Source organism: Phalangium opilio, unplaced genomic scaffold (genome assembly GCF_054372755.1).
Source record: "Phalangium opilio isolate 3A_F unplaced genomic scaffold, DU_Popi_V2 ptg000209l_1, whole genome shotgun sequence".
Taxonomy (NCBI): Eukaryota; Metazoa; Arthropoda; class Arachnida; order Opiliones; family Phalangiidae; genus Phalangium; species Phalangium opilio.
In genome coordinates, this window is record NW_028324217.1 from 7,660,842 (window position 1) to 7,676,903 (window position 16,062).

The window sequence follows — 16,062 nt, forward strand, 5'->3', positions numbered from 1 at the left end:
TTGTTAGTCACATTTTTCCAAATACTTGTGTTTTATCAATACCATTTACGTCATGACGACACTCCGCTTCACCGCTCTACGTCTATACCTTGCCCTTATATTGTAGCAGTCGACGGGGTCCTGAGGCTGAACTTGTTTATTTTACGGTGCTGAAAGCGCCACCAAGCGGGAAAACACGGCGAACTAAATTAGTCAAAATATATTCTCGCTTCGCTACATGCATGGGCCTAGATATCTCGGAGGCTCCGGTTACATTTTCAATAGTAGTAACATTGAAACCAAGCCTTTCCGTAATTTGATCTAACGTTGTGTTTATGGCATTTGATGTGAAAAACCGGAGCCTCCGAGATATCTAGGCCCATGCATGTAGCGAAGCGAGAATATATTTTGACTAATTTAGTTCGCCGTGTTTTCCCGCTTGGTGGCGCTTTCAGCACCGTAAATTAAACAAGTTCAGCCTCAGGACCCCGTCGACTGCTACAATATTAGGTCAAGGTATAGACGTAGAGCGGTGAAGCCGAGGTCGCGGATAGTTAAAAAATGTTTTTGAAAATTTCCGAAGACCTTTATTAAACAATCATTCCAAAGAAGTAAAGGATAAAAATGTTAAGGTTAAAAAAATTAAAGGTTTTGAAGGGGTAAAAAATCCTCTAATGGTATATGAAAACTGTGAATTAGCAACTTCAAGAAGTTTTGTTTTACTAAAAAAACAACGATGTTAAAATCTCATAATTACTTTTTTTGTCCATACAATCTAACCAATAGAATATAGATTCAATAAAAAGTGAATAGCCCCTAAAAAATTACGTTAATTTAAAGGTGAAACCTTTCTCTTTCATAAAAGTTTTATAATTGGCCCCAAAAATGTCATCGATAATTTATGGAAGACCCCGGTCGCAACGGTCAGAAAAGCGCCACCTCGTACACACAAAGGGTAAAAATATTTCCTCTATGAAACTGGATATTTCCCCACGTAAAATTCGACATGCATGGGCCTAGATATCTCGGAGGCTCCGTCTGGACAAACTTTGCTTTTGCTCAGTTTTCGCTTTGTTTTTCAGCTCTTGTCTTTGTTACTCACCGCAATTTGTGCCTTGAAATTTGGAAAACAAATTTTCGAAGGGAATTTTCAAGTCGTTGACAATTTGGCGGTCGCCCTTCAATTTGTAACTTACGTAAGGAAATCTGCGAACGACACTTCGAGCCACATTTTATCAATCAACATACGATGTGGCTAAAATAAATAAATTTTCGTGTTTTATATAGTTGCTGGCGTCATTCCTTGTAATATGCGGCAGAGGGGGCGGACCCTTGTTGTCAGCAATCCTAACAACATTTTGGTCAATCTTAACACTTACGGAAATGATTAAACTGAGGTCCACTTTCATGAAATACTATTTACAAGTTAGTTAATTTTGTTTTTACGTTTTATAAAAATGGTATCGCAATTTGAAATATATGAAATTTTCCAGAACGACAGTCACAAAAATGATTACTATGGAATGGTAATTGAGTTGGTAAATTACCTTCTAGTGGTTGTTTCGCTCGTACTACAGACACTGACTGACAGTATACAGCACTGCGAAAAACAAACGTATTCAACGGAAGGAAAATTGGTAGGGTTTAAGCTTACGTTTCTAAGTCTCATACTTTTAAAATTCTTTAACGAAAAGATTATTTTGAAACTGTAAGAAATCAAAGGAAGAGGATGCAACGTTTTGTTCATGTGCTGTATATTCTTGGCTTACGAGGTAAATACGTTTATTACCTACCCGAGTGACGATGACGTAGGGAAAGGTATTACACTGGACGTATGTGTGTGTGTCTGTCACCCCGTTCGAAGTTGGCAAATCGGAGCAAGCGTGTTCGCAGAAAGAAATTTTTGGCTTATACTCCATTATCGTCGTTAGGATTAAGAAGTACGCGGTGATCGGCTAGGGTTACGAGAAACATCTAACCTCCCAATGGCTGGGCTTCCACCAAAGGCTCACGCAATTGCGGGTTTTCTTGTCGTTTATTGTGAATCAATCGCCTTATATACCCTAAATTTCCAAAAATTGTTAAAGAGGCATACGCTGGAATTCAAACGTTAGCAATATAGTTAATTTAATATGATTTTAGAATTAAGTTTCTTAAAACGATTGAACCAGAATTATGCTAAATTAATGACGATTAAACTAATTAAGATCAATTATATTTATGTAATTATTTAAGAAAAACCTCTTAATTGCGTCTCGACTCGGAGAGGTTTATTTTGGTTTCATAACTTGTCATTAATTTTAACGTTTTTCCAATTAAATTTTTAATTGAATTGTAGCGTCCTGTGGAAAGGTTGGAAGAAAAACCTGGAACCATCGGACATCTACGACTTGAATTACTCGGAGCAAGCTATGACTGTTTCACGCATTTTCGAAAAACACTGGAATACATATAATAAGAAGATAAGTGACGGTGATGATATGGAAATGAAAAACTTTTCGAAAGAACGAAACCGTACAAGAAATCAGAGCAAACCAATCACTTGGCCCTTGTTGAGGACAATCCTGTCTTGCTTGATTGTTGGAGTCGTCCTACAAGTTCTGTCCGACGTAGTGTCCTTTGCTCAGCCCCTCTTGATTGGGTAAGCACTTTCACATTTTCGGCCGTATAGCCACTGTGAGAACAGAGGGAATGGGTGCTACTCTCTCTACCAAAATGACAGTGAACTTAAAATAATTGAGGGTTAGTGAGGAATGTTCCGGATTTGCTAGGAGAAGCCTAACGTTTTTACAAAAGATTTGTACCCCTTTTCCCACTTCAAGGAGTATCCCTATGCAAAATGCTTTTCTACGGATTTTTTTAATCAAAGTATGTTGCTAAGGCTAGTCAACTGAGCAAAAGAGTTTCTAGCTGCCATAGTTTGTCCAGAATTTAAGGTCAAAGTTGGAAATTACTTAAATGTATCTACGGATTATTTTTATTCAAAGTATGTTGGTAAGGCTAGTCAGCTGGGAAAAATAATTTCTAGCTGCCATAGTTTGTTCAGAATTCAAGGTCAAAGTTGGACTTACTTAGTTATGTCTTTTACAGGTTATACAATTATTTTCTGGTCGGAAATTGAACCAAGGCAAAATACAAGCGTTCTCAGCTATACAAGTTGTTTTTACGTAATTAATTGTTGAGGAAAATAATCTTATAGCATATAAATGTCCATTATTGGCCTCGACAAGCTATGGTATCTAGGGAAAAAACATTGACACTTTTGATCTGTTGACTAAACTTAGAAACATACTATAATTTCCAAAAAAAAAATCGGTAGAAAGCCATTTTCCATAGAAAAAGTGTGAGGTCTTTTAAATAAAAAGAAGAGGTTGTACAAATTTCTCATTAAAAGTGGAAATCGATTTTTTCATTGCTGCAAGTTGTTTGCTTGCAAAATCTGAAACGCAGTTAACTTTGCTATTTCTATCAGTAACTGGAATTAAATGAAAGAACCGATTTTGAACAGTGGCTGCGCTTACAAGCTGTTGGCTACTCTGCAATGAATTTAAGCTTAGGGAACGCGAAGAAGGTTTTGCTAGTTCCTAAGGCACAACTACCAGTTGCAGTCCGATTAAAAGGTTTTCTCATGTATGCATCTAGTGCCATTATTGATTACTCTATGAGCGAAGATCCTTTGTGGAAGGGTATTTTTTATGCTTGCCTTTACGGTTTGACTGGTGCCGTACAATCCCTGTTACAAGAAGGTAGCGCCATTTTTAACACTAAACTCGGTCTGAGACTCAAATCGGCTACGATGCATGTTCTTTACAAAAAAGTGAGTTATAGTGTTATATTGGTGCACTATAGTTCATTAATGAGATTCGTCGACGTAGATATTTCGCTTGAGGAGTTGCGATCGACGCGACCTGACAATGGGTGAAATACTCAACACTATGTATGTCGACACGAACAGATTCCAAGTTCTGTCGTCGCAACTGAGTCTCTTGTGGTCGGTCCCGGTGCAAGTAATTCTGTGTTTCGTCTTCATGTATCAAGAAGTCGGTTATTCAGCCTTTGCTGGGATCGTACCTGTCTTCATTGTTTTTCCATTGAACTTCCTCAGCACCAAAAAATATAAAGAATTACAGGTAAACAGGCCCGTAGCCACGGGGGGGCACCAGGGGGCAATGCCCCCTCAAAAATATATCCTGCCCCCTCAAATAAGATTTCGGTTTGCCCCTAAATGCCCCCTAAAAATTTTCCAATGCCCCCTTATCAAATTAACTTTTTATTTTGGTACACAAATATTAAAACTATTTAGAATGTATATCAACATATTTTAGACTTTATTGTCTTTATCTGTGTATATTCCTGATACACTTGAATTTTTTTTAGCTTTTGTCGTTATCCTTGATATATATCGCTGGTTTTGTCATCCAGGACCAAAATATTATGTCGGGGTACAGCGAGGGGTCGGGCGTTTTGGAAAAAGTGTTCGGGATTTCGAAATCCAATTTGATTTCTTCGGATTCCGTTTGATTTCAGAATTCGATAAAATGCAATGAATTTCATCGAATTTTGAGATTTTTCCCATGATTCCGTCGGATTTTGCTATTTTTCTCGTTATTTCGACGGATTTTGCGATATTTCCATTGATGTCGTTGGATTTTGAGATTTGTTACGTGATATCCTCGGATTTTGAGAATTTCCCCTTGATTTCGTCGGATTTTGTGATTTCTTTGGATTTTGGATTTCGTGAATTTTGTAATGGATTTCACGATTTCTTTACTGATTTTGTGATTTCGCTTCTGATTTCGTGATTTTTATGTTGATTTCGTGATTTCTTAGTTGATTTTGTGTTTTTTTCCTGATTTTATGATTTCTTTAATGATTTTGTGATTTCGTTGCTGATTTTTTATTTGATTTCAAAATCAGCATTGATTTCGGATTTCTTAAGTTGGATTTCACGGGTAGCGTACGGGAATTAATGAATGACCGACCCCTCGGGGTACAGACTTAGATTTGACGCCTCAACAGCGACTTGCGAAGTTGCGAGGCAAGCTTTTCTTGCCCTACTCGCGTATTTTCACTTTAACGACGCGCTATGTCACTTGAAAGAAAGTGAAACTTAACTTCCCTAGCCTACGAAAAAGATCTGACTTGAAATTTAGATTTAGAATTGTTTATTAACAATTTATTTTTTTTAAACTTTTTAAAAAAAGTTTGATTTTCAATTGTTAAATGAGTGTCAATAATGAAATACCTGCGGAAATATTTATTGTCTGACATTTTGATATTTATGTTATTCTACAAAAAAAATTCCATTTGCCATGCCCCCTCACAGAAAAATACTGCCCCCTCTGCGTAACGTTTCTGGCTACGGGCCTGCAGGTAAATGTCATTCCAATGACGGCGGCTGTAATCTAAATTGCACAAAGATGTTGTCGGTTGAACCACCTGCATTTCAGAGAAGATACTGCTCGTATAAAAATTATTTAATTCACATACTGCGCATTATTTCAAGTTTTGGGATCATTTAAGCCAATCAGATTGTTTATTGATAAGTTAGTCATTTCGAAAAAAAATCAGGCCTGCGCCTGCTAGCGCAAAAAGGAGAATGGTATTCGTAGTGAGTGAATAGGCAAGGGAGTTGGAAATGTTTTTCAAAAGGTTTGACCCTCTTAAAAGGGATGTCGCTGAAAGAGCTTTTTGTATTTTTACTAGTACCTTTTCACTATATCGTATCGGACTCTATGAATGGATAACGTCTGTTTATGGGTTTGACTGACATTTAGTAAATACGTTACCGATATATACAAGCAATTATTCTATTTGGTTTGAATTAACCATCAGAAAGGAACGAAATATATGACAGGATAACTTCCGTAAAGTTTGACCAATGTCAAAGTACTTTTACATGGATAACATCAGGAACGTTTGCAACAATCTACCTAAAATTTTCATGTACTGGCTTGAGTCCCATGCTTTAGTAGGCCTACCTACCCTAGAAAGCAGATCGAACACTACAAGGCTTAACCAGAAGTAAGATAAGGGACTAGAAGTAAAGTGCTCTTGCATTGGTAATAGATCCTGGCACTAGTGAACAAATTTGAGGATTTTATGCCGCTTCCATCGCGCCTACACTAGAGAGAAAAAAATTGGTCGAGTTCCAAAAAAAGTTCCTACCCCCTTCCCCTTCCCCTTAACCTAAAGCCGCGGAACACGGACGCGGGTGCTTGAATCTAGTTCGGCGTCTACCGCCGCGAGCGTCTCATGTTTTGGAGGGAAAATTCAGAAACCGCTACCAGAGGGCTAACTGTTGGTGTGTTATCAAGAATATTCACTTTCGCCAAGTGAAGAATTTGGTGACCTCGATACTTCTAGTCCCTTATCTTACTTCTGGCTTAACGTATATTTTCTATTTCGTGTTTTCTTTAATTATCTCGTTTATTATTAGACTGAGCTGATGAAGCTGAAGGACCAAAGGATGAAAAAAATGAGTGAAATCTTGAACGGAATTCGTGTCTTGAAGTTGTACGCATGGGAAAGATCTTTCCAACGGATCATTCTTGAATTGAGGAAAAACGAAATTGCAGTCTTGAAGAAACAATCCATTTTGCTAGGATTAAACCTTCTGACATCTTTTGTCGTACCGGTTTTGGTAAGAACATAATAGTTTAACCAAAAGTTGACTGATAGAATCCAACAGCGTTGTCCATTCTTGCCCAAACTTGTCCCATCATTGATGCTGGAGTTGTAAGAATGAGAGACTAATAGACAATTAAACTTAAGGCTCTTTCAGACGATCCAACTTTTTGACTCAGCTTGATGGGTCAACTCGAGTTGAATCAAGTAGTTGGATCGTGTGAATTGAAGCTGGATGAGTTGAGTCACCAAAACAGTTGGCTATGAAAAATTGGATCAGTGATCCAATTTTTGCTGACTCAACTTTTAAAGTTCATTTCTTCAGCCAATCAAAATGAATTACAAAAAAAAAGCCTTTTTCGCGGGTTATTTCGTAAGTGCCAAGGTAGATGGCGCTTAAAAAGTTTCATTTGGCGTAAAAGTTTAGTCGTGTGAATAGGAAGGATTTATTTCACTTTTCCCTTCAAAAGTTGGGCAAGTTGATACAACTTTTTGACCCATCGAGATGAGTCAAAAAGTTGGATCGTCTGAAAGAGCCTTTACTAGACGCGATAATGAAAGGTGTTTTTTGCTACGATGGACCAATCAAAACGAAATCTCTTGGTCATCTGACCCTTCTATTTACCCCAGGCTTACTTTCTCTTCTATCTCCACATTGGCTTGAGTGTGTACATTTATATTTTTAATTATTACTTAGATTAGTGCACCGTGTTTCGCCATGTACGTATTAATTGACGATGACAACGTTCTCACCATGAGAAAAGCTTTCGTGTCCTGGCAGTTGACACGATTGCTAGCATTATCAATGTTTTCGTTTCCGGAAGTTATAACCACGTTAGTTTTGGTAAGATCAGTGGGAATCACACTGAAGTGAGGGCCAACAGAAAAGTATTAATATTTCATTATTTTACAAAATATTCAAACCGTTTTTGTGGAAACATTGATTCAAAAGCTTTTCTGGAGTTTTAGTAATTCAAAATAACTACCATTTTGCCATAATTTTGAAAATCATGCATATTAAAGATAGATTGGTTGGAAAATTGATATTGTTTCTAGGGGAATAATCGATCATGATTACGCAGTTGATCCTCACTTTAATCAAACCCCCGGCCTATAATTTTTTAATCCAAGTGATTCTTTGCAGACGCAAGTATCGGTGAAAAGAATTGTAAACTTGTTAAATCGTGGGGAAAGCAAGGATTACGTGAAGCAGATAGTTAGGGACCCCCAAAATGGTAAGTCACAATTTAGGAACACGGCTAAATGAGAGAAAAACCATGCAGGACTGTAAATAATGATATTTTCAATAGCAGTCAAGATAAATATTTTTAGAACTCATTGACTATTAGCGAAAATACTTACTAGTTACGTTGACTAGTGAGCTCCCAGATTCCGATTTATTTTAGTAGTCGAAAGCCTTGACTAGTGCCTTATGTACAACACTCTCTACTTATTTTGCGAAATCGTTCACAAACACAATTTATTCGAGGCCAAGTAGAATCCTATCCTTCCATAATAATATAAGAGCCATGCTGGAAATCTAAGAAAATTGATGAGGTATTGCGAGAGGATAGTGTTTAGACGCCATCTAGTTCTGAATAGAGCCTTCAATACTTCATTTATTTAAACTTCTGCAAATGCTCATCAATAAAGAGCAATAATTGCATATCTAGGTGAATAAGTAGGTAGTATGTTTGGTTTTCCCTACTTCTTTACTGTTTTTTAAATTGATCAAATGTCTACCAACGGGCAAAAGCATCGTGGCCTCGATACGCATAAATATTTTTGCGTAAATATTTCAGCAATTGAGGTTGTCAAGGGAACATTTTATTGGAACCGAGAAGAGCCAGAAGCGTCTCTGAACAGCATTAATTTCAAAGTGTCCCGTGGTTCATTAGTGGCCATAGTGGGTCCGGTGGGCTGTGGCAAGTCTTCGCTCTTGTCCGCTTTGACTTCCGAAATGGAGAAGGTTGAGGGTGAGGTGAGCGTGACTGGAAGTGTGGGATACGTCACTCAACAACCCTGGATCCAGAACACCTCACTCAGAACGAATATACTCTTCGTCAACAACATGGACCCGGAAAGATACAACAACGTCATCCGCGTATGCGCCCTTCAGCCAGATTTCGATCAGCTACCCGATGGTGACGAAACAGAGATAGGAGAAAGAGTATGTATTAATGGGTTTACATTTGTACTGAAATGAAAAGCAATAAAAAGATAATGTGGAGGAAGACCGCTTTGAGAAGCATTTAAGACACTTGCCGATTTAATCTGAAGAACTTTAAAAATGTCTGGTTGTTTTTCAATAAGGGCATATCTTTAACAGCATCACTGGAGAATCCGTAAATGTTTAATATATCATCTTTGACAAATAGGGAAAGCTCAGGTGAATGAATATGCATGGTAAATCTCGTAGGAAAGAAAGTGTTGTTGATAAAATGAATAGTATGAAAGGTTTTATCGAAATTCTTGATAAATGTCTTAATTCCTTAAATTATTATGAAAGACTTAAGTGACTCCATACCAATAGAACAGTAGTTGCTCGCCGTGAACAGCTGATCTTTTTAAATAATAAAAGCACAGAACACAAAACAACAGCGAATGCTTTACACAGTTTCATATATGTTTAGTTTTCAGAATGTCGAGTATGAGCTCAATTACTGACCATGCATTATAGGGTATCAATTTGAGTGGTGGTCAAAAACAAAGGATCAGCTTGGCCAGAGCAATTTACCGAAATGACGATATATATCTTTTGGATGACCCATTAGGGGCAGTTGACTCACACGTGGCCAAACATCTTTTCAACGAAGTCATCGGACCAAAAGGACTTCTTCGATACAAAGTAAGTTACGCTAGTCTTATTTTTGTCATAAATAGCCAAGAACGATATGACAGAACAGATTGCTTCAAATAGGCGTGTATTAACACTAGGCTAAATCGATTTCTTAGGTGATGGTGGTAAGTCCGTCGTTACGTTTGCACATGTATAAACTTCAGTTCTTAGTTTTTCATTGCGGATCAGAACATTGGTTTGAAGCAGATTGCATTTGTGCATTTCAGTTACAGGTTGATGCAAAAATAAATAGGGGAAAGTGCCATATTTTCCTGCCTTTGCCTTAGCTTGACATGCATTTCGAGACGCTCAAGCGCGCGAGAGGTGTTAAAAATGGTATAAGCCAATCAGATTTGTAGTTGATGATGTCATTCTTCCCTAAAATAACGCTTGTACGCCACCAAACGGGAGAATTTGGCATAGGCTTATCTCAAGGAAGAGTCACAACCTCGGACCTCCGCGCTCTGTTCTATTTCCTTTAGTGTTATTTTTGCGTTTGAACGAGGTTGAAGTTTGTTTAAAACGTTAGCATGCCGAAATTAAATTAAAAATGCGGCAGATGTTCTTGAAATCATCATTTAATTCAATAAAACAACATTAAAATCCTTTAGAATTTCGTTTAAACTTACGCCCTGGGTTGTCATTATAAGCTAAAACGTTTTAATGTTAGTAAATAACATCAATATTACCAAACTAAATTAATAAAATCATGTACATCATCAAATTAAATTGAAATTGTGGCGATAAACTGCAGTGCCACGGTTAGCCTCAGTCAAAAGCAGCTAATGTAAAATAAAACCGCACTATTTCTTCACGCGCAATGTCACAAATTATCTTAGGTAAGTGGTGAATAGGCGAGGGGGATGAAACAGATTTCGTGAGTATGCATTCACCCCTCCAAATACATGTCACAGACGAAGGAGAGAATCCGACACTTTCCCCTATTTATTTTTGGTTGATGTCATGTTTAAATCCGTTTTCAGTCTTTGAATAAAGCGGCCCTTATCTTAGAGTTTAAGTTCTACCTGCTTATTAGTTTTGCTTGATTACATATTTTTAAAGCTGCAATATGTTTAAATTCGAAACGTGATTAAAATAATTTGCTGGCACAGTAAGGCAATAGCTAACATATATAAAACCATATAAGGCTAATTGTTCCCTTGCCCTTGAAAGTTGAGCTTGATTGACTGAACAATTACCTTTTACTGTCTTACAGACCAGAGTTTTGGTAACGCATAGCTTGAGCTTCATACGAGAAGTGGACAAGATCTTCTTCATGAACAACGGCAAAATAATTGAGAGTGGAACGTATGACGAAATCATGAGCCGTCAAGGAATGGCTAGAGATTATTTCGAACAACACGTGAGCGACCAGGATAATGCAGAACTGTCGTGAGTAAATTGGTGTCATATCAGCAGGCAGTATAAAGTGAGTGTGAACATCGTCCAACTACCGCATTGTGCTGTGTACTGCCCGATGAGATAGAGCTCACTTAACGCTGTTTGAAGTGATTCTTCTATTGAAGTTCTCTTATGAATTTAAAGACGCTTTGCGCTATTTTCTGAATTCTGGTAATGAATTTTTCTAGTAAGTTAAACTCCGAAGTAGAGAGATTCCATCTTGCATTCAATGAAAACATATCCAACGAGAACGAGGGGAAGCTCATGAGTAAAGAGACGCTCAAAGAAGGAAATGTACGTAAGGTGTATCCAGAAGAGATTGATTGACCTTTCTTGACCTCGTTAGAACTAACACCCTTTACACACATTTGCAGATATCTACATCGCAATATAAACTATATTTGAAAGCCTATGGTGTAACGCGGTGTGTAATCTTGGCAGTAATAACAATCAGTGCTGTAGGCTTTAACATGGCGGCTGTGTACTGGCTGTCGCTGTGGTGCACGGACACCAAAGAAGATCAAAAAGCTAGCCCAGACTTAACGGCAATCCGTACAGCGGTATTAGTAGTTCTAGGTCTAGGCCAAGGCGTTGCAGGATTTGTGGGTGTAATCGTCAACATGTTTAGCTGCCTACGAGCTGCTAACTACTTACATGAGAAAATGCTTGACAGCGTATCTCGTTCTCCCATGTCGTTCTTCGACACGACTCCTGTTGGCAGGATACTCAATCGTTTCTCGCAAGACATCGACAACCTTGACCAGCAACTACCAACAATGTTAAGATTTTCCGTTGTGGGATTTTTATATACAATTATTTTGACGTTGGCAATTGCAATTTTTTTACCTATATTCATAATTCCCTGCGTTGCTATTCTTGTTGGATACTTTATGCTTCAGGTAGGAACTCGAAATTTCCTTTCTCTTGCTATTAACAGGGGTAAATAACGAAAGGAGTTAGAGACGTTAGCTTCCGTAGTGTAGAATACAGTGGGACCTTGAAACGTCATAGAATTTGTAACTAACGTAGTGCCATCTTTGGAACTGTATTGTAAATAAGACCAGAACCTTAATAGTTTTGCCTTAAAATCTCGCGCCGCAAGGTATTCTGGGTAAATTAAAATGGCGGGTGTCGATGTTGTGAAGTCGTCTCATAAATCAACCCAATATAATTATTATATTCAATCGCGAGTAAATAGCGATTTAAAGAAGAATGATAAGTCAACAATTTGCAATTTGAAGCCGGGGAAATCCTCAAAATGTGATCAAACTTGTTTTGCCGTAAGTGCGCGGTTACAGAGTCGGCCCAGTGAGCCAAGGCTTAGTGGGAACTGTGGGATCAGGATCATCGACTGTATCTGTGACTAAAGAAATTAAAACAACTAAAACTGTATTGAAGGATGCAAAAACGACATTTAATTCCATTTCATTATCGAATAAGGAAATTACCAACTTTAAAGTTGCATGTTTCTAATTCAAGTGCACCAAGAAGTTATATCTAGTATCTCAGAGAGAATATATAAATTCGCCAGATTTCCAGCTTTATCTCCAGTCCAAAAGTAGGTCCGGAGTTAATCCCCGCTTCTAAATTGCAAGCAGCATCTCATTGGTTCTTGAAAATTCACGTCAGCGCGACGACGCGAATGACGAAAATTACGTATTTTCCGACTGAGGAGAGGCGAAATAGCCCGGCGCCTCCTTTTACGTCCCCCCTTGTATTTTGAAAGGGGGACTGGGACTATGGCGCGCGAATACAAAGGCATCTTATGCCTTCTCTCTGAGATACTGATATAACTTCTTGGTGCACCTTAATGAATAAACTTTACTCTAAGCCTAATTGTCACTCAGTCGTAAGCAGACGAACACTAGCAGACGAATACTAGCAGACAGGAGAAAATCGATATCCCAGCATGCCTTTCGAATCTTTGCTGCCACGCTATTGGTTGGAAAATATCATACTTATTTTGAATTATAGGCGGCGCGACCGAGGCGTTTTCTCTTTTCTGTGTCTACGTTTGAAAGTCCCACTGTATTCTACACTACGGAAGCTAGCGTCTCTAACTCCTTTCGTTATTTACCCCTGCTATTAATAACTCAGACCTGGAAGTGGATTGGCTGTGTGTGTATGGAGATAGGGATTGCCGCTTTGATTTTTACCTTTTCGAGTGACGATGACGTCACGGAGAAGTATTACACTGGACGTCGGTGTGCGTGTCTGTCACCGCGCTCGCTGTTGGCAAATCGGAGCAAACGTGTTCGCAATATCCGGACCGTGTTCCCAGTTCACAGAAAGCAATATTGGCTTCTACTCCATTATCGTCGTTAAGGTTAAAATGTACGCGGCGGTCAGCTAGGGTTACGGGAAACTTCTAGGCTCCCAATGACATTCGTCAAAGGTTCACTCAATTGCGCTATTTCTTACCCCTTATCGGGAATCTGCAGATTTATGTTATATTAATTTCCAAAAATTGTTAGAAAGGCATACGCTGGAATTCAAACATGAACAATAGCTATGTTTAAAATGATTTTAGGAATAACGTTACTTAAAACGACTTAACTAGAATTAAGGCAAATTACTGACGATTAAAATAATTAATATCAATTATATTTATTCAATTATTTAAGAAAAATTTCCTTAATAATGGTTCTCGTCTCAACTCGAAGAGGTTTATTTTTGTTTTCCAACTTCTTAGAGATATTGAAGTGAAACAGCATAGTATCCTGGACGCGCCTTTATTATAAAGATTTAGCAGCGTTTGCGCAACATTTGGAAACAAGTTTTAGAACTTAAAAGAAATCAGGATTGTTGGTTTTAAGTAGCATTGCAATGTAATTTTGCCCACTTAATGTATAATAGGCAAAATTTATATACCTTCCGTGCTCCTGGTGGGAACCAGGGCCGGAAATAAGCACAGGACACTGGACATTGTCCAATAAAATATTAAAATCTCCCATAATTTTTTTAAAAACTAAGGGGGTCACTGGACATTTTGACCAATAAATTTTCCGAAGTTTTGATAGCTTGACTATGAAGAATAGATGGGACACTATTTTCGCACACGCCAGTGGACAATGTCCAATAAATTTTCCAGTCAAATAGACGGGTCACTGGACACGTGTCCTATAAGAAATTTTTCTAATTTCCGACCCGGGCAGGAATTACTTTGTAATATTGAATAAATTACGAAGGGTTACTGATATTTTTGCAGCGTTTTTTGATGTCGAGCAATCGCCAATTAAAGCGAATATCTAGCTTGAGGAATTCTTTCTTATTTTCGCACGTGGGTGGATCAATGACTGGCAGCACTGTCATCAGAACATACCACGCTGGAGAATGTTTCGAAGAGCAGTTTGTAAAACTGATCGACGAATGCACTGCCACTAATTATATGATGCACATGGCACAAAGGTACGTGTACAGTACCTACTGTACTGAATTTTAGTTTTGTTGACTTATCGAAAGCGTGAGCTTTTTCGCATCCGCACTTTATGCAGTGCATTTTAAGTAAAGTTCAGTTTTTATTCCTAGCTTGATTACAACTCAGTTGTTGTTTTTCGATCAATTTGTCCTACTTAATTTTTCCAAGCAGAATGATTTTCAAAGTCAATAATGAACAATTCCATTCCAGATGGCTGACAGTACGTTACAATCTTTTAAGCAATTGCTTGCTGTTCTGCATCGCGTTTTTTGTTGTTATGAGCAAAGAGTCTATGTCAAGCGAGATTGTGGGAATGATCTTGGCTATTTCTGATTTCGTAAGTACAAACCTTCTGAATATATTATTTTTTCTTTTTTTTTTGTTCATCTTGTTAAAGTTGGTCGTTATAAAAATGCAACTTTCAAAAAATATGTTTTGACCGAAGTAACTAACAATATTGGGAATGGAAACAAAATTAGAAACCGAGGGTAGTGTAAAACATAATTGTAATATATACGGTGAAACTACAGATGTAGAGACAAAATAAATTAGGTTTAAACCCAAACAAGTTACGGAGGAAAATACATTTTTTTTAACCTCGGAACGAAGTGATTCATCTGTGCCGACGTTAATCCTAGAACTTCTTTAAAAATGGAAACTTAATAAACTTTAACCTTTGGTCTCCAAATTGACTAAAGGCACTTTTCCTCTTAGGGACTTCAACATTCGGAATTTTTTGAAAATACTCTTCAGTTAGTCTATACATATTTTTAAGGCAAAGAGGATTAATACCATTTACAGTTTACACTAGGAGGCCAGGTTACTTGAAGGACAAATAATTCTTCACTTTTATCCTCCAAGTAGCCCAGCCTCCTTGTGTAAATGCTAATAATCCATTTTAAGTCTGAAATACTTAAATTGTATAAATTCTTATTGTTCAAGTTGAAAGTCTTGTAGAAACTATGGAGAAAGGAAACTGTTAAATCTAGTATCGTAGTTTAACAAATTTTACGGTTTTAAATGGCAGCTTCTACAAATGATCAAATTTTTACTTGCTGGAACTGCGGGTTTGGAAACCAGTATCGTCTCGATAGAAAGAATTGACGATTACTGCCATTTGATGCCCGAGGCTCAGTGGGAGAAACCAGAATCTCAACCACCAGCTGAATGGCCTCAACGAGGACAAATAATGTTCCGTGGCTACAGCACCAGATACCGCGAAAAACTTGATTTGGTCTTGAAGGACATAGATGTCAGGATCGAGGGCGGGGAGAAGGTGGGCGTGGTCGGTCGGACAGGTGCGGGAAAGTCATCGCTGACGTTGGCACTTTTCCGTCTGATCGAGGCGGTGCGAGGTCAGATCGTGATAGACGGAGTGAATGTGCAGGAATTGGGGTTGTTAGATTTGAGATCACGGTTGACCATCATCCCTCAAGAGCCCGTACTGTTCTCGGGCACGCTCAGACTCAACCTGGATCCTTTCGGACAGCAGGATGATCAGAGATTGTGGGCTGCTCTCGAACACTCGCACATGAAGTCTTTCGTCGCGTCACTGGAGCAGGGATTGGATCACCCCGTGGCCGAAGGTGGACAAAATCTGAGCGTCGGGCAGCGTCAGTTGGTCTGCTTGGCTCGCGCCTTGTTGAGGAATACCAAGATTCTCATCTTGGATGAGGCGACTGCCTCGGTCGACATGGACACCGACAAGCTCATTCAAGAGACCATTAGGAAAGAATTCGCAGACTCCACCATCATCACCATCGCACACAGAATAAACAACATAATGGACTACGACAAG

The 16,062-nt window shown here is 38.4% G+C and overlaps 1 protein-coding gene and 1 long non-coding RNA gene across 3 annotated transcripts in view; one reads left to right on the forward strand and one right to left on the reverse strand.

Annotated features, from left to right (window-relative positions):
* LOC149618789 (ATP-binding cassette sub-family C member 1-like) overlaps positions 1 to 16,062 on the forward strand; it is a 245,074-nt gene that overhangs the window by 225,648 nt on the left and 3,364 nt on the right. The window contains exons 4-21 of the mRNA XM_089853941.1: positions 1,062 to 1,175; positions 1,267 to 1,404; positions 1,473 to 1,616; positions 1,693 to 1,751; positions 2,318 to 2,620; positions 3,622 to 3,796; positions 3,855 to 4,109; positions 6,419 to 6,622; positions 7,304 to 7,450; positions 7,751 to 7,841; positions 8,409 to 8,776; positions 9,287 to 9,454; positions 10,662 to 10,837; positions 11,035 to 11,140; positions 11,221 to 11,745; positions 14,055 to 14,254; positions 14,475 to 14,601; positions 15,292 to 16,061. Of these exons, the coding sequence (XP_089710067.1) occupies positions 1,062 to 1,175; positions 1,267 to 1,404; positions 1,473 to 1,616; positions 1,693 to 1,751; positions 2,318 to 2,620; positions 3,622 to 3,796; positions 3,855 to 4,109; positions 6,419 to 6,622; positions 7,304 to 7,450; positions 7,751 to 7,841; positions 8,409 to 8,776; positions 9,287 to 9,454; positions 10,662 to 10,837; positions 11,035 to 11,140; positions 11,221 to 11,745; positions 14,055 to 14,254; positions 14,475 to 14,601; positions 15,292 to 16,061 (4,070 nt within the window). The remainder of the gene's footprint in view (positions 1 to 1,061; positions 1,176 to 1,266; positions 1,405 to 1,472; positions 1,617 to 1,692; positions 1,752 to 2,317; positions 2,621 to 3,621; positions 3,797 to 3,854; positions 4,110 to 6,418; positions 6,623 to 7,303; positions 7,451 to 7,750; positions 7,842 to 8,408; positions 8,777 to 9,286; positions 9,455 to 10,661; positions 10,838 to 11,034; positions 11,141 to 11,220; positions 11,746 to 14,054; positions 14,255 to 14,474; positions 14,602 to 15,291; position 16,062) is intronic.
* LOC149618799 (uncharacterized) lies at positions 788 to 2,590 on the reverse strand. Of its 2 annotated transcripts, XR_016375139.1 has the most exons (5): positions 2,498 to 2,590; positions 1,773 to 2,419; positions 1,651 to 1,685; positions 1,527 to 1,579; positions 788 to 1,234 (listed from the first exon to the last, which is right to left on the reverse strand). It is a non-coding gene; the product is annotated as an uncharacterized LOC149618799 (long non-coding RNA). The 2 variants fall into 2 exon arrangements; XR_016375138.1 differs by having other exon boundaries at positions 788 to 1,579.